This window comes from Labeo rohita, chromosome 6 (assembly GCF_022985175.1).
Source record: "Labeo rohita strain BAU-BD-2019 chromosome 6, IGBB_LRoh.1.0, whole genome shotgun sequence".
In the NCBI taxonomy this organism is placed as follows: domain Eukaryota; kingdom Metazoa; phylum Chordata; class Actinopteri; order Cypriniformes; family Cyprinidae; genus Labeo; species Labeo rohita.
Window position 1 is genome coordinate 4,370,243 of NC_066874.1, and position 18,267 is coordinate 4,388,509.

Genomic DNA, 18,267 nt, shown 5'->3' on the forward strand with positions numbered 1-18,267 from the left:
TAGAGGAGTTTCGGGGCTTGGAGGGTGTGTTCTTGGGATGCTGGGAGAAGAGCCCCTCTTTAAAGCAGGCGTTTCAACCCTCCCAAGTCATGAATACGCATCCAGTCTATGTGATTGTGCGATGAAAGAGGTTTCCAGCTTGTTCTGGACGTTACACGAGCTGTAGGGGTGTATCGGTCTCCCTCATCCGTGTACGAACATACTAAAGATGTTTTCTATGACTGCGGACGACTGCAGATTGGCCCAGGCTGGCGTTTGAGCCACCGAGGCCAATGAAAGGGCCTTTACGTTGGGAGGGAGGTCACAGCGTTCTGCCTGTAATGAGGAGCGAGGGGATCATTACTAGAGAACACATGCGCTGAGAGCCACACTACAGAGAGCCGAGCCGAACGAGGCCTTCGGCGCAGCGCGGAAACCTTCTCCTCTGATGTGCCACGGAAATGAGGTGGAGAGAGAGGCAGGGACCACGATAATAGAGAAGGGGGGGAGGGAAAATGAGCCGATTTAAGTGGATAAAAAAGAAGGGACGGTGAAAAGAAAGAGGGCTACAAAAGGGAAAGCGTGCAGTGCGCGTCCTCGTCTGCTGCAGTAGCGCGTTCGCACCAACAGAGGGCAGACAGCCTTTTATTATGACTCCAGAACTCTACATCTCCTGTATCGGTGCTCTGTTTCACTCCATAAAAACACCTCCATAAAGCAGGATATATATCTCTCGTGTACTAGAGCTTCAGCAACAACGACGCTTTCAAAAAAGTGTGTGCGTGTGTGCCGTATATATCTATATATCTAGCATTTCACAAACACTCCTGGCAGTTCTCCCAAGTTATTCTAGCAGTGAGGTTTAAGTGACTGTTTTTCCACAGAAATCCCACAAACAAGCATGTGGAAACACATAAACAACTATAAATGACAGATCTCATCTAAGGCATTGTGAAAAAATGATTCCTTTGGCTTTTGGTGGTTCATGTAAGCTATACAGCCAGATGCGTTTTAATGAGACTGTCTGTCCAGTTCACATGCAGCAGCGAACACATGATCTTGTTGCGGTAATGCAATTGGCTCTGTCAGATCTTACTTATTGCAAAGAGTTTTGAAGAAGATCAAACTCTGTGTGTTTGTGTTTGAAGGAGAGGAATTGTGAGTAACATAACGATTCTGATTTTGTGAAGAGCAGATTCATGATTCTTTTAGTACTTTTGACGACCAGTTTCACAGTAATTGCTCTGAAAGCTGTACTAAAAAATAAATCTAGAATAAATAAATAAATAAATAAATCGCAATTAATTGCATACAAAATAAAAGTTTGAGTTTGCCTAATATATGTGTGTGTACTGTGTGTCATTATTATGTATATATAAATACACACAAATTACTGTATACATTTAAGAGAAATGTTATGTACAAAATATTTTATTTATAAATATAATACATACATATACTTGTAAATATTTCTTAAATATATACATGAATGAGTTTGTATTTATATATACATAGTAATTACACACAGTACATACGCATGTATTAAGCAAACTCAAACTTGTATTTTATATGCGATTAATCGTGATTAATCATTTGACAGCTGTAAAATAAATAAATAAATAGTGCTGGGCAATGATTAATCGCGATTAATCACATCCAAAATAAGGGTTTTTGTTTACATAATGTATGTGTGTACTGTATATATTTATTATTTATATATAAAGGCACACACATGCATGTACATATTTAATAAAAATATGTTATGTTTATATATTACATATATTTATATCTAATATAAATGAATATAAATATGTACATGTAAATAATTTAAAACATATTTTAAAATATAAATTAAACTATATATACTGTATGTGTGTGTCTTTATATATATATACATAACAAATATACACAGTACAGACACATATATTATGTAAATGAAATCTTTTATTTTGGATATGATTAATCGTGATTAATTGCGATTAATTGTTGCCCAGAACTATAAATCAGTCAATATATTTTATTTTATTTTATTTTATTTTTTGTTTTGTTTTGTTTTGTTTTATTTTAAAACCACTTAAAACAAACAGCTAATTGCATATATATATATATATATATATATATATATATATATATATATATATATTTATTTTTTATTGGCTGTGGTTTTATTTCACAGAGCCCAGTTTTTCTCTTTCATCATTCCAGTGTGCAATCTCAAGATTTTCTGCATTAATTTTGGGAGAGGATGTGTGTGAATATAGCTTATACTGGACATTTACTTGTAGCTGAAAACAAATTTAGCACAAATATTTAATAAATAAACAAAAACACTGGATGGAAATGACTGTGAATGCCAGACTTTCCAATTTTCTGAGTTTTACATCAGTCAGTAACCTAGCCCTTTCTGTGTTGCATTGGCAAAATAATGAAGTCATTCGTGACTTGAAGTCATTCGGTTTCTGTGTAAGAACCGTTGTCGATTCCTCATCACAGTTGTGAGGCTTGGAACGTCTTGTATGGTGCTGTTATGAATGCTTGTATGTTTTCTTGCGTTGTTTAGTTGTTGTGTGGAGGTCGATGATTCTGAAAAGCTGCAACATGAGAGCCGCATTCGGTGCTTGTTTTAGCAGGTGGTGAGGCATTGCTGGATTGGATTATTTTCTTGAGTGTGCATGCTTGGAAGCAGCAGTGAGGTGGTAGATGTTCATTCTCCTTCCTTGAGCAATCTGAGCAATCGCCTGCAAATGAAAAGCACACCATTGCTGCTATGGAAATATCCACTCTGAGACCAGAGCCTCAATTTCCTGTCACTAGCTTGCCCTTTTATTTTGCGTTTGTGCGTCTACCTACACGTGTGAGTCATTGTGCGGATATATTAATCACTGTTTGAGTGATTTGCTGATTGCGCTGTTACTGCTTTCTTTTCTTTTTTAAGTCTGTGTTGGTTGCAAGCACACTCTCAACAATGACATCTAGCTAAAAGAGCAGTGACATACTTGATGTAAAAAAAAAAAGAAAAAAAAAAGGCGACAAGCAATAAAAGCTTTTCCTGTCTAATAAAGGCTTTTTTCAGCTCAACAAAAGCTTTTCCTGTGGGTTACGGTTTGATTGGTTAACTCAGGTTAGTAGGGTTATTGCTGTTGGTACACTACCGTTCAAACATTTGGAATCAGTAAGAAGAAATTAATAGTTTTATTCAGCAAGGGTGCATTAAATTGATCAAAAGACACTGTAAAGGCATTTAAAAATGTTTCAAATAAATGCTGTGCTTTTGAACTTTCCATTTATCAAAGAATTCTGAAAAAAATCCACAAAAATAAGAGGCTGCACAACTGTCAACATGGATATTTAGTAAGAAATGTTTCTTAAGCACCAAATCAGCATGTTAGAATAAATTCTGAAGGGAAAAAATCAACAGTAGTGTATATATGTGACCCTGGACCACAAAACCTGTCTTAAGTAAGTAGCATATATATTTGGGTATATTTGTAGCTATAGCCAAAAATACATTGTATGCGTCAAAATTATTGATTTTTCTTTTATGCCAAAATTTGTGGGATATCATGGTGCATGAAGATATTTTGTAAATTTCCTACCTTAAATATATCAAAACTTAATTTTTGATTAGTAATTTCTAAGAACTTCATAGACAACTTTAAAAGTGATTTTCTCAGTACTTATTTATTTATTTATTTATTTTTGCACCCTTAGATTCCAGATTTTCAAATAGTTGTATCTCGGCCAAATATTGTCCTATCCTAACAAACCATAGGTCCATCATTAGAAATCTTATGTATTCAGCTTTAGATAATGTATAAATCTCAATTTCTAAAAATGGACCCTTATGTTTTGTGGTCTAGGGTCACATTGTGACAGATCAGCGGAAGCGTTTGGATCCATTTGCAGCTTTTATTAGCGAAGTCGGGTACAGGCAGGGTCAAAACAACAGCAAACAGGGTCCACAGGGAATAGACAGACTCAGAAACGAGAACCAGGCGGGGCGTCGGGGCAGGCGGCAGAGATACAAATCCAATATACAGTCCAAGGGTCGAGGTACACAGAGAAGAATCACAATCGAGTAACAGTCCAGGTGAGAAACGAGAAAGCAGTCCAGTAATACACAAATAACGCTCAGAAATGACAGCCGGGGCAAATCAAGACTTCGCGGGGAGGTGATGTGTGCGTGTGTGTTTTATACTGTGTGTGCGTAATGAGGTGCAGGTGTGTGTGTGACGTGTCAGTCCCAGGCATGAGGGGTTATGGGAGTTGGAGTCCGAATGAGACCGAATCAGTATTCTGGCGAGGGTTCCCTCTGGTGGTGCGGAGGAGGCGGTACGGAAGCCTCCTCTGTAACAGAGCCCCTCCCCTGCGAGCGGCTCCTGACGCGAGGAGGTGCATGGCGCCGGGGTCTACCTCGGGGTCGAGGGGCCGGTCCTCCCGGGAACCTCCGATGAAACTCATCAGTGAGAGAGGGGTCGAGGATATCATCCGAGTTGACCCAGGAGCGTTCCTCCGGACCGAACCCCTCCCAATCGACCAGGTATTGCAGTCTGCCTCCCCGGCGCCTAGAATCCAGAAGTTCGTGCACCCGATAGGCCTCCTCGCCGTCGATCAAGATGGGGGAGGTCTGTGGACCGGCTTCCTCCTCCGACGCCTCCTCCGGACCCCCAGCGGGTTTCAGCAATGACATATGAAAAGTGGGAGAAATACGATAGTTAGCAGGTAAATCGAGACGGAAGGATACTGGAGTGATTTGTCTAATAATTTGGAATGGACCAACATACCTGGGACTGAGTTTTCTGCATGGGAGTTTGAGGCGTAGGTCACGGGTGGACAGCCATACCCATTGACCAGGGGTATAGTGAGGGCCTGGGCGGCGATGTAGGTTTGCCGACTGGGTCTGTCTTCTGACAGCGTGTGAGAGGTGTACGTGAGCCTGGTTCCATGTGTCCTCACTGCGCTGAAACCAGTCGTTGACAGAAAGGAGATCGGCTGGTTCATCTGTCCAGGGGAACATAGGCGGTTGGAAACCGAGGATACATTGAAAAGGGGTCATGCCCGTGGAGGGCTTAGTCAGGGAGTTCTGCGCATATTCGGCCCACATGAGGTAACGGCTCCAGTCGGATTGGTGACTATAGCAGTAGCTTCTAAGGAATCTTATGACTTCTTGATTTAGGCGTTCTGTCTGGCCGTTCGACTGTGGATGGTAGCCGGAGGTCAAGCTGACATTGACGTTGAGTAGTTTGAAGAAGGCCGACCAGAGTCTGGAGGTGAATTGGGGTCCGCGGTCTGACACGATGTCTTCGGGGAGACCATAGAACCGGAAGACCTGGTTACAAAGGAGTTCAGCGGCCTCCAAAGCAGACGGGAGCTTCGGAATGGGGATGAGGCGGCAAGCCTTGGAGAATCTGTCAACGATAGTGAAGATAGTGGTGTTACCTTGTGAACTCGGTAGATCGGTGATGAAATCTATGGCGATGTGGGACCAAGGTCGTTGTGGCAAAGGCAATGGTTGCAGCAAACCAGCTGGCAGATGCTTGGAGGGTTTGGAGGTCTGGCAGACAGAGCATCGGTTAATGAATTGGATGGTTTCCGTAGCGAGGGTTGGCCACCAGAAACGATTCCTTAGGAGATGGATTGTAGCATCGATGCCCGGGTGACCAGAGCTGGGAACGCTGTGAACCTGGGTGAGTACTCGCTCTCTGAGGGCCTCCGGGACAAACAGCTTTCCGGCTGGACATTCTGGTGGGGCGGATGATTGTTGATTGGCATCCTCAATCTCGGTAATAATGTCCCACTGGACTGGTGCTAGCAGTAGAGCAGCTGGGAGTATAGTCTCCTGGCGTTCGGGACGAGTGGGCATTTCGGACTGACGAGAGAGAGAGTCTGCCTTGATGTTTTTTGTCCCTGGTCGGTAGGTCACAGTGAACTGGAATCTGGTGAAAAATAGAGCCCACCTGGCTTGCCGGGGATTGAGTCTTTTGGCTGTTCTGAGGTACTCGAGATTTTTGTGATCAGTGAGTATAGTGAAAGGATGCTTAGCCCCCTCTAACCAGTGTCGCCATTCCTCCAAGGCCAATTTCATAGCCAACAGCTCGCGGTTGCCGACGTCGTAGTTACGTTCCGCTGGTGTCAGTTTGCGAGAAAAGAAGGCGCAAGGGTGCATCTTGGCTGGGTTACCTTGTCGCTGGGAAAGCACAGCTCCAACTCCAGTGTTGGAGGCATCCACCTCCACAATGAAGGGTTGATTGGGATCTGGGTGACGTAGTATGGGTGCTGAGGTGAATCGTGCTCGTAATTCATCAAAGGCCCTTAATGCTTCGGGAGTCCAGTTTAGCCGGGCGGTCTGACGCTTGGTCATGGCTGTCAGGGGGGCTGCCACCGTGCTAAATCCCCTAATGAACCGCCTGTAGAAGTTTGCAAACCCCAAAAACCTCTGTAACTCCTTGAGAGTCTGGGGCTGCGGCCAGCGTAGAACCGCCTCCACCTTTCCATTGTCCATAGCGACTCCCTCCTGGCTGATGATGTATCCGAGGAAGGTGGTGGAGGTTTGGTGGAACTCGCACTTTTCGAGTTTGGCATAGAGCTGGTATTGAATAAGACATTTGAGAACTGACCTGACGTGCTGGATGTGTTCAGACATGGAGTTGGAAAAAATCAGGATGTCGTCAATGTACACGATGACCCATTTGTCCAGCATGTCCCGGAAGACGTCATTCATGAAGGCCTGAAAGACCGACGGACTGTTGGATAACCCGAAGGGCATCACCCGGTATTCATAGTGCCCACTAGTGGTTGAAAAGGCCGTTTTCCACTCGTCCCCTTCTCTGATGCGGATTAGGTTGTAGGCATTGCGTAAGTCCAGTTTGGTATAATATTTCGCTTGACGAAGTTGTTCTAGAGCTGAGGGGACTAGTGGTAGTGGGTATCGGAACTTGACTGTTACCTCATTAAGGCCGCGGTAGTCAATGCAGGGTCGTAGGCCTCCGTCTTTCTTCTTTACGAAGAAAAATCCCGCAGAAGCCGGTGACGTGGATGGACGAATGAATCCCTTGGCTAGTTCCTCCCTGATGTATTCCTTCATGGCTAGCGATTCAGGTTGGGAGAGAGGGAAAATACGACCTTTAGGGGGCGACTGTCCCGGCAGTAACTCGATGGCACAGTCAATCGAGCAATGTGGTGGGAGTTGTGTCGCCTTTGTCTTGCTGAAGGCCGATCTCAGGTCGTGATACATAGCGGGTAGTTTGGCCGTTTCGACGTCGGCCTCTGGAGGCGCTGGTGCGCGGCGGACAATGGGTTGGATGGTGGAGACACAGTTCTTCAGACAAGTCGCCCCATTGGAGTAATCTCCCCTCCCTCCATTCGATATGTGGGTTGTGTTTACGCAGCCAGGGGAGTCCTAGAATCAGCTTGTGGTGAGCAGATTGAATGGTGTAGAATTGGATAGATTCCTTGTGAAGGGCCCCGATGTGCGGATGGTTTCAGTGACGTTCTGCACACTCCCCTCACCAAGGGGTCGGCCGTCTAGCGCCTCTACTGCCAGAAAAGAGGAAAACGGGGTGAGAGCAATATTATGTTTCCGAGCGAACTCGGCAGAAATGAAATTTCCTGCGGCGCCAGAATCGATTAATGCAGTGGTTGTTATCATCTGATTAGCGACATGCAAGACTACCGGTAGCTGGATGGTTGAAGAAGTGTTTACACTCACTGCACGATTGGGACGGATGGGACAGGTGGATTTGGCGTGGCCCGCCTGTCCGCAGTAGAGACAGAGATGATCCTGCATGCGCCTTTCTTTTCCTCCGGAGTAAGGTGAGTGTTGCCGATCTGCATGGGTTCTGGAGAATTGTGGGTTTCAGTGAAAGACGGGGTCATGCTTCGTGGGGAGCGTCGAGTACGAATGAGATTATCCACTTGAATGGTGAGTTCAATAAAGTCGTTGAGCGAGCGACCCTCATCGCGGCACGCCAACTCCGACTGGAGTTCGTGGTTGAGACCGCGACGGAAAAGCAGCTTTAAGGTGTCCTCTACCCACGTTGTTTGGGCGGCCAGCGTGCGAAAGGATAGGGCGTAATCCGCTGCCGTTCTCCCTCCCTGCGATAAGTTTAATAACTCCTCACCCGCGCTTCTTCCTCCGGCGGGATGTTCGAAAACCTCGCGAAAGTGTGCCAAGAAATCGCCGAAGGTGGTGTGAACTGGAGTGTCGGTCCTCCATACCACCGTAGCCCAATCCAAAGCTCTTCCGGTTAGCAGAGCACAAACGAAAGCTATACGGCTCAAGTCTGTGGGATATAGAGCTGGTTGTTGATTTACAAACAATGTACATTGTAGTAAAAAGCCCTTACATTTGGTTGGATCGCCGTTAAACTTTTCTGGGAAGGCGAGACAAGGACTGGTGGGCGCTGGAGGGCTCGTGACGGCAGGAGTAGCGGGAGTTGGAGGCGGCATGCTAGGCTCAGGCGTTACTGCTGCAGGGGTAATTTGCAGGCCCTGCAAGGTTCTCACCAGCTCCTCAGTGAGTGTTGTCAGGCGTGCTAGCTGGTGGTGGTGCATCGCGAGCTGGGTGGCTTGGGCAGAGAGCTCCGATGACAATTGAGCCACAGCTGCTGGATCACCGTGTGGCGAAGTCTTCTGTGACAGATCAGCGGAAGCGTTTGGATCCATTTGCAGCTTTTATTAGCGAAGTCGGGTACAGGCAGGGTCAAAACAACAGCAAACAGGGTCCACAGGGAATAGACAGACTCAGAAATGAGAACCAGGCGGGGTGTCGGGGCAGGCGGCAGAGATACAAATCCAATATACAGTCCAAGGGTCGAGGTACACAGAGAAGAATCACAATCGAGTAACAGTCCAGGTGAGAAACGAGAAAGCAGTCCAGTAATACACAAATAACGCTCAGAAATGACAGCCGGGGCAAATCAAGACTTCGCGGGGAGGTGATGTGTGCGTGTGTGTTTTATACTGTGTGTGCGTAATGAGGTGCAGGTGTGTGTGTGACGTGTCAGTCCCAGGCATGAGGGGTTATGGGAGTTGGAGTCCGAATGAGACCGAATCAGTATTCTGGCGAGGGTTCCCTCTGGTGGTGCGGAGGAGGCGGTACGGAAGCCTCCTCTGTAACACACATACTGTAACTGCAACCATTAAGTGGGCAAAAACCGTTGTTATCCACTGATTATTATTCAGAAGCAGCTGTGCTTTCTAACTGAATTAAATGGGAGTTTATTATTTAATCATGGCAGTCAGATATTTCCTAACATTTTTCATTGTTAATGGCAATGTTGTAACAGTCCGTTCATCCGGGTAACTGAAACCAGCACTACTTTTGAGTCTCTCATATCACACCACAGACTCGTTCTCTTTTTTTATACTAATGCAACATCCAGCTTCTCAGTTATTGATTTATTATACATTGTAGTGAACTTTTTAGCAGAAGCATTAATATATATTCTTAATGATGATGATTTACTCACCCCAGTGTCATCTAAGATGTTCATATCTTTCTGTCCTCAGTCGAAAAGAAGTGAAGGTTTTTGAGGAAGGCATTCCAGGATTTTTCTCTATATAGTGGACTTCAATGGAAGCCAATGGGTTGAAGGTCCAAATTGCAGTTTCAATGCAGCTTCGCAAAGCTCTACACAATCTCATCTGAGGAATAAGGGTCTTATCTAGCGAAACAATCAATAATTTTCTAAAAAAACAAAAAAAACAAAAATGTATATACTTTTTTAACCAATGCTTGTTTTGCACTAGTTTGACTTCATGCATTATGTAATCAAGCTGGAATCTAACGCGGGGTTAGTTCTTCAACGGGGTTAGTTCTTCACCTGTGTACTCCTTTGTTTGTAAAGGCCGTTTAACTTTCTTTGCATGTTTGCTTTGTAAACACTGGGACGGTGCTTCCGCCTACGTCACACATGACCTTTCCAATGTGATTACGTATTGCCTGAAGTCGAGCTAGTTTAAAATGAGCATTTGTAATTAAAAAGTACATATATTTTTATTTTCTATTTTTGAAAATGACTGATTGTTTTGCTACATAAAGCTCTTATTACGTGATTGGGATCGTGTACTGTAGAGTCCTGTGAAGCTGCATTGAAACTGCAGTTTAGACCTTCAACCTGTTGGCTCCCATTGAAGTCCACTATACAGTCTTAAAAATAAAGGCTCCAAAAGGGTGTTTTTGCAGTAATGCTATAGAAGAACCATTTTTGGTTCCCCAAAGAACCTTTCATGCCATCGATGCTGATAAAGAACCCTTATTTTCAGGAGTGTATGGAGAAAAATCCTAGAATGTTTTTCTCAAAAATGATAGAAAGACATGAATATCTTGGATGATGTGGGTGTGAGCACATTAGATTTTTCCTTTATGCCATAAATCATTAGGATATTAAGTAAAGATCATGTTCCATGAAGATAGTTTTGAAAATTTCCTACCATAAATATATCAAAACTTAATTTTTGATTGTTAATATGCATTGCTAAGAACTTCATTTGGACAACTTTAAAGGCAATATTCTCAATATTTAGCTTTTTTTGCACCCTCAGATTCCAGATTTTCAAATATCCTAACAAACCATATATCAATGGAAAGCATATTTATTCAGCTTTCAGATGTATAAATCTAAATTTTTCAAAAAAAAAAAAAAGACCCTTTGTGGTCCTGGGTCACATTTAATGTCTTACATACTTGATGTTTGCACGTTTTCAGTGTGGACGGAAAAATTATCCCTGGAAATTTCGCGCCTGGTTGGGACCTGCTTCAAGGCTGGTTTGAGGTGCGAAAGAGGGCGCCGTTTTCCGACAGCACGCTCGCTCACGGTGGAAATGGAGGGGGTTGTTAGCATCTTCACCCCTTGGGAGAAACACTGAGGGATGGAGGAAGCGAGAGGTGCGCATGCCAATGAATCGTCCCATGAGATCCAGACAGAAACAGCAGTCTATTATTTCTCAGACGTGTGGCATCAGGCTGCAAAAAAATCTCCTTATTCATAAGCTGACCCTAGATGTGAAATGTTCTCGATGCAGACTTAAAATCAACGCGTTAAGAACGGACACACGGCAGTGAATGAACTCTAGATTTGTTGTGCCTCCGAGAGCATTACGGAAGATGTTCTGAGGTTTTGCGACATTCGCTGGAAAGTTCCAGCAAACTCTGGTGCTAATCTCTACACAGAGACCTGATCTGCCGCTAAACCGCGATAACAGTCCTCCGACGGCGATGACTTTTGCCGAGCAGGAGGCTAGGTTAAACCCAGACTTAACGCAAATCCATTAAGCGCTACTCTGTTGGATGTGAAGCACTCATAAGCAAGCCCTGAAATTCCTCCTTAGAAAAACTGACATAAGCCTGAAACGTAGGAAATGTAATTCATTAAAGATCTGCATGTTCGCAGATTTGTTTATGCATGCCGTAATTGCCTATTTACTCACAGCCAAAGATGTCTCCATTTTCTGAAAAGCGCTTTAGAGGCATCCACTTTCTTTTCTCTTCTGTCTTCCCTCCTGAGCCCCGAGTGAGGGAATCGGGCGGCGCGATCGAGTCGCGCGTCTTTGAGTAGAAAACTTCTGTGACACTGATTCTGTGTACTTGACGAGGGCAAACATCTTAGTTGAAAGCGCCTATGTTTGCTTAGCGCCAGCGCGTTTGGCCCGTTGCAATATAAAAACACGCCACTAATATGGGCTGACAAGCATGATAAGCCATGATTGCGTGTAAATTGGCAGTGGCGAAGGTTTAAGCTGGTCTTATGCTAATACAGCAGTGAGTGACTGCTGGGCAAACGCACAAACACACACACATTCATGCCCACATTGACTTTCGCATGGTGTGAGGCGCATGCACATGGGGTCCCGTATTAACTTTTGGAGAATTGGGAAAATGTAGCATAAAGATTTCTTACTAGCCATAAAGCTGCATTTTGCCTCGTTTTTATTAGAAATATATTTTTGGACCATTGAAAATAGGATTATTTAGCCATTTTCTTTGCATATTTGCGATAAACAGCACAGGTCAATGTGTCCCTCGAGATGAGCCAGAGTCTGTCAAATTGCCACAAAAACAAAATGTGATTTTTATTCCTCATATTTATGATTTGGTAGCTTAATACAATGAATATATACATAGATAAACCTATTTTTCATCCCTTTTTGCAGTAAAAAATATTTCTAAAATAAGATCAGCTTATATAAGAAGGGAAATTGCATAAACCACTGTTTCATTTATTTATTTAATTATTCATGCATTGCTTTTTTTGTAAGATTTTATTGGATAAAATATATCAAGATTTTTTTTTTTTTTTACAATTTATAGTCTGCAATTTATACTTTTTACAATCTAACTTACCAGCAGTGTTAATTTTGACAGCAAATTTTAATTTAGTTTTGGTCATAGTCTTTTGAATAAAATGCCGTTTAGTTTTAGTTATATTTTAGTCATCTGAATTGTTTTTGGTTTTAGTGTAGTTTTAGTCGACTACATTTCATAAGATTTAGTTGACTAAATCTATAGTAGATTTAGTCGGCTAAAATGTAATGGATTTAGTTACAGTGCAATGCATTTATTAAGCATTTCTCTAAAATGACCAAACTCATTATATAGGTTTGATATTAAGGTTTTATCATGACAGACACAGATTTAACTGTTGTGACATGCAACATGTATTTATATTAAACTTAATTTTTAAAGGGGTCATCGGATCCCCATATTCCACAAGTTGATATGATTCTTTAGGGTCGTAATGAAAGGTCTATAATATACTTTGGTTAAAAATTCTCAATGGTTGTGTAAAACAACACCCTTTTTACTTTGCCAAAATGAGCTCTGCAAAAATCATCTCATTCTGGTCGAGGCTGCTTTAAATGCAAATGAGCTCTGCTCACCCCGCCCCTCTCTTCTCTCTGTGGAGAGACGAGCCTGTTTACTTTAGCCGCACTTAGCCGCATTTAGCCATTAAACTTGCTAACTAGCACATTATTAGGTAAGGCTATTGCAAAGATTCATAAAAAAAACCTTATACTCACTTCTACTGTAAGTGAAGCTGGATCACGAATGATTTGCGCGAACATAGACGGATATATGTAGAGCGGGAGGTGCATTCCCTTCACAAACAAACGTAATCTACTGCATCTTCAGCGGCTCAGATGTCGGGAGTAAATGACGACCACTACGTTCATTATTACATCCAGCAACACAACACAACAATTCTTGTCTAACTTACATTCCTGCTCCGGCATCAAAACATGGAGGTTGGACTGTTACAACAGGACACTAATGTCAATTAACTTTCGTGAGAGCGGCCTTTGTCGGTGTGACACCATAACGACAGGCATCTGAGAATGGCTCAGTTTGGAAAAAGGGATAATATTTTTACAGATTAATTAAAAACCACTGCATGGATTTTTATCATTATAGGGTAGATTTGTACATACACTGCCAACACACATTAATGTTCAAACAACATGTAAAAGTGAACTTAGCATCTGATGATCGTCTAGTTGTTGTCAACAAAATTAACACTGCTTACCAGCCAATTAAAAAGTATTTCAGTTCCATTTCCCCATTGATTTTTATTGCCATTTGTCACTTAATTTTAGGTGCAGTATGCACACTCACATGCATTCATGCATCATCAGATATTTTAAAACATTATGAGCACATAAGCAGTCATGATTCATTATCACTGCATATAATGTGTGTGTATTAATTCCTGCACCTGCCTTACGGCCGTTTATAATAGAACTGAAGTGTGATCGCATACCTGTGTGTTCATTTCATGGTGGTTTTGCACACCAATGTGTATCACACTGGGACATCTCTCAGGGTAGAGGTGTAGTATTTCACTCTGCAAGCTGATCTACACGCAATATTGCTGTGATGATTTTGTATTGTGATATGAGAGATTAATACCGCATGTGGTTTTTGGCAAAACCCAAGCATATCATATGAATAAAATACTACGTAGGTCTTGTGGTTTATCGAGCACGTAATATCCTTCATATCTATTACTAAACTGAAGTGTGAGAAGTTGTGGTGTCAATCAGACGCTAGATAGTAAATCCAAATATATGGCACATTAAACGAGGCAACTGGTATGATATATCATATGAATGCATAGGTGCGTGCAAGTTCAGACAGTTTAAACGACACATCTTTGTGATAAAAATGCAATTTAACACTTCAAACAAGCTGTGGCACCAACTCACAATTTATGTGTATACCATTAGGTTTATTTCACACTTACTTTTACACTTGTTTTATTACTTTTCACAGCATCTTGCTGCTTCAACAACTTTAAATCACGAGTAAATAGCGACTGAAACAAACTCAGTCTGAAACTTTTAATTATTTAATTAATTAATTAATTTTAATTTATTAATTATTCTAAACAAATAATCCTCATACTTCCTTGCATGATCATTTTGTGATGCGAGTGGTCAAAAGGTGAAAAGGTCAGTGAAACTGTTGTGAGACCAGAGATCTGTGAAGGGAGCCGCTGTGGTTTGTCCAGCGTAAGTGGTCTGTAGCTCGGGCTGTCGTGCTGCAGCTACTGTTCGCCTCTTTTTTTTTTTTACCTCTAATTGAATGTCACTTGCTTTCTGAAATGCTCCAAATTATATAATGAGGTCATTTGCATAGCGCTGAGATTGGCTGACCTTTGCTTTTGCCAATAATTACAGCAGAGTTGTCTAAGACAGTCGACAGAGATGGTGCAAAAAAAGACAAGTTCCCGCTCAGAAAGGTTAGCGGAGAGCTCGGTGCTGGACTTTGCGAAATGTCATTACGAATTTCTTGGAGTATGCTCAAAATTAGCAAGTGACAGAGATCAGCAATTCTCGAAAAGCAGCGAGAACTGTGCTTGGTTAAAATTACACGTGCGATTATTTCTCTGTAATTGCATTGGAGAGGTTGTTTGCATCCAAGCATGTTGGAGTATGCATAAATTATTGTGTGTGCAAGCTATGGAAAGCTCGCAGATGCAGGACAGTACAGGCACGCTGCATCATCAAGACCTTTCTCTGGTGATGCCGGAACCTTCACATGGTTTGGAGCCTCTGTGCCCAGTGTGAGCACATGGCATGTGAACTGGGATGCTCTGGCCGGGCCGTGCCAACCCAGCAGTGCTATTCCGCCAACGCCTACCAGCGCTGTGGGCAGAGCCTGTGTTGACCCACTGTCATTGAGAGCACAGGACAATTTTTTTTTTTTTTTTAAATTTATACTTTTAATCTGCAAGGATGCATTATCTTGATCAAAAAGTGACAGTAAAGAACTGTAGATTCATTACATTTTTAACTTTCATTGCTAAAAATAAGAAATGAAATGATTTCTGAAATGATTTCTTAAGGATCATATGACACTGAAGACTGGAGTGATGATGCTGAAAATTCAGCTTTGCGTCACAGGAATAAATTACATTTAAAATATATTTATTATATTATATTATATTTTAAATAGTAAATTTTGCTTAGAATTTTAATGCCATTTTCATGCGTTTGCTTCATGGGAAAAAATAATTCTAAAGTATATTAAATATATTCAATATTACATTTTAAAATCTGTTCAAATGAAAACGCTTATTTTGAAGTGTACATTTTATTGTATTATTGCTGTTTTTTTAATGCTGTTGCATTACAGGAATACATTTCATTTTAAAATATATATTCAAATAGAAAACACGTATTTTAATTAGTAAATTTTAGTTAAATGCCATTCATTATGTTTTTTACATCAGAGGAAACAAACAAACAAACAAACAAACAAATAAACAAATAAATAAGTAAATTTAATAGTACTTTTTAAAATATATTCAAATAGAAAACACTTATTTTGAACTGTAAATTTGATTGTATTATTGCTGTTTTTAATGCTATTTCATTACAGGAATAAATTTTATTTTAAAATATATTTAAATAGAAAACACTTATTTCATTTAGTACATTTTTGTTAAAATTTTAATGCCATTCATTATGTTTTTACATCGGAGGAAATGAATAATAAATAAGTAAACAAACAAACAAACAAACAAATACATTCAATAGTACATTTTAAAATATATTAAAATTGAAAACATTTATTTTGGACTGTACATTTTATTGTATTCTTGCTGTTTTTAATGCTATTTCATTACAGGAATACATTTAATTTTAAAATATATTCAAATAGAGAACAGGTATTACACTGTAAAAAGTTTTCACCAGTTTCAACTTAAAAACAAGTTTAGCAGCTGCCCTAAAATTTTAAGTTATATCAACTTAAAAGTAGAAGTCATTTTAATTTTACTTTATTGTACTGAGTTGAAATGGCTTGTAGTTTTAAGTTGATTTAACTTAAAATTTTAAGCAGCTGCTCTTTTTTAAATGCTTTTGCATCACAGGAAAAAAAAAACATTTTAAAATATATTCAGTATTAAAATATATTTAATATTAAATTTTAAAATATATTAAAATAGAAAACACTTGTTTTAAATTGTACGTTTTAATGCCGTTTTACTGTATTAATAGTTTTAATATTTTTATTATATTTTATTGTTGATCGAATTAATGCAGCCTTGTTGAGCAATAAATAAATATCCATTCAAATTCTATCTACAGTCTCTCTCTCTTTCCTTGTATATGTCACGCATTCCAACGTCTCGCCTTACATGCTGGCATGTCATAACACTGTCATTTTGAGCGATTATTAACACATCATATCATTAGCACATTATGCAGTATCTACTGTGCACATGATACCACATGCTCTTTAGAGCTTTGTAAAGTGAAACGTGACTTGTGTTTGCTGTGCTCAGGGACAATTTTGACCAAATAAATCCAAAACATGCTATTTGTTCAGTAAATTCATTTCTATAAAAGTCACCAAATCCCTCAGCTCTCAAATTTGTAATTCAGTCTCAATCCACAATATTGACTGAAAGTGGCCTGTTGATTGGGTAACAAGGAGACGGGCGTTAACGCGTGGCTCTGTCTCTCTGCTCTCTGGTTTTATAGTCGCAGCGGCGCGTCACGTTTCACCTGCCGGACGGGTCTCAGGAAAGCTGCAGTGACAGTGGGCTGGGGGACCATGAGCCCGTGGGCAGTGGGCCACTCCTCTCACACCCTCTCCCTCTGGTGCAGGCGCAGGACGACTTCTACGAGCAGGCCTCTCCGGACAAGAGGACCGAAGCGGACGGCAACTCGGACCCCAACTCTGGTGAGTCTGCTCCTGTTCGTGGGGCCAATCTACTTATGCTCCTTCTCACTTTGTCTCTACACCTAACGGAGGAGGAGGAGCTGAACCAGAGAGCAAGATGAATATCACAGATGATAGTTTTCATTATACGCCTTCCCACTCGATGTGTACAGCAATTTAATGTTCTGCAATAACACTTTACAATGTAAATACAGTGCTCTCAAGATACACAGAATGAAGTTTGCACAAGCGAATGTAGTTGTAATAAATAAGAGATGGGCAGAGGCAAAATTGCATAATTATGCGTATTTGTGCAGAAATGCAGCAGCATGCATATTAAGAGATTCAGATGATGTGTGTAATGTTGAAAATAAGCCCTCTCAGCAATGTTTCTTTTACTGTGTTTTCACTTTACACCTCATATTAACCAGCCGCCGTGTGACGTTTCCAGCAACAAGTCATTTTTTCTGTTCACACTGCTGTGCGTAATGACAGAAGGCCTGCTAAGCTTAATAAAAATGGCATTTAATGTATATTTATGTCAGTCAGTGGGATTCGCTGTTGATGGAGCGAATAGAAAGCAAGCAACTTACAAAACATCTTGTCACTTCTTGTGTCTAGTTGGGACTGAGATTTGCTAGTATGATTCTACCAGTTATAGCAACAGCTTTTTACGCTGAAAAACAAAACAAAACAAAACTTTTTTGCTAGTAATTTATCTAAGTAATTAACTAATTAAAAAAATAAATTAAAATAAAATAAACATGATTTTTGAGAAAAACTAAAATACTACTACTACTACTACTACTACTAATAAATGATTGTTTTTTTTTTTTCTAACTTAATTTTTTAAATTATTTATATATTTTTAAACTGTGTATAAATGGATGAATCTCACATGCCCAGATGATATTTTTACCCCAAAATCAAAAGGAAAATATGCTAAATATTTTGTGTAAAGATAATGAAGCTTATTTTTAGGACCATTTTAACTTTGTAAAAAAAATAAATAAAGAATTTTTACATTCTAGTGCAGTAAAATAATGATTGAATACTCAATTAAAAACTTTAAAATAAATCTAAATAAACAAATAAATAAATAAACAATAAATACAATAAAA

At 40.6% G+C, this 18,267-nt stretch overlaps 1 protein-coding gene across 4 annotated transcripts in view; it reads left to right on the forward strand.

The window, feature by feature from the left end:
* Positions 1 to 18,267, forward strand: part of LOC127166460 (protocadherin-9) — a 378,320-nt gene that overhangs the window by 232,034 nt on the left and 128,019 nt on the right. For 3 of the 4 annotated variants that reach the window (XM_051111733.1, XM_051111732.1, XM_051111734.1), the window contains one exon: positions 16,966 to 17,167. In XM_051111733.1, the coding sequence (XP_050967690.1) occupies positions 16,966 to 17,167 (202 nt within the window). The remainder of the gene's footprint in view (positions 1 to 16,965; positions 17,168 to 18,267) is intronic. The other variant, XM_051111735.1, reaches the window with a different exon arrangement.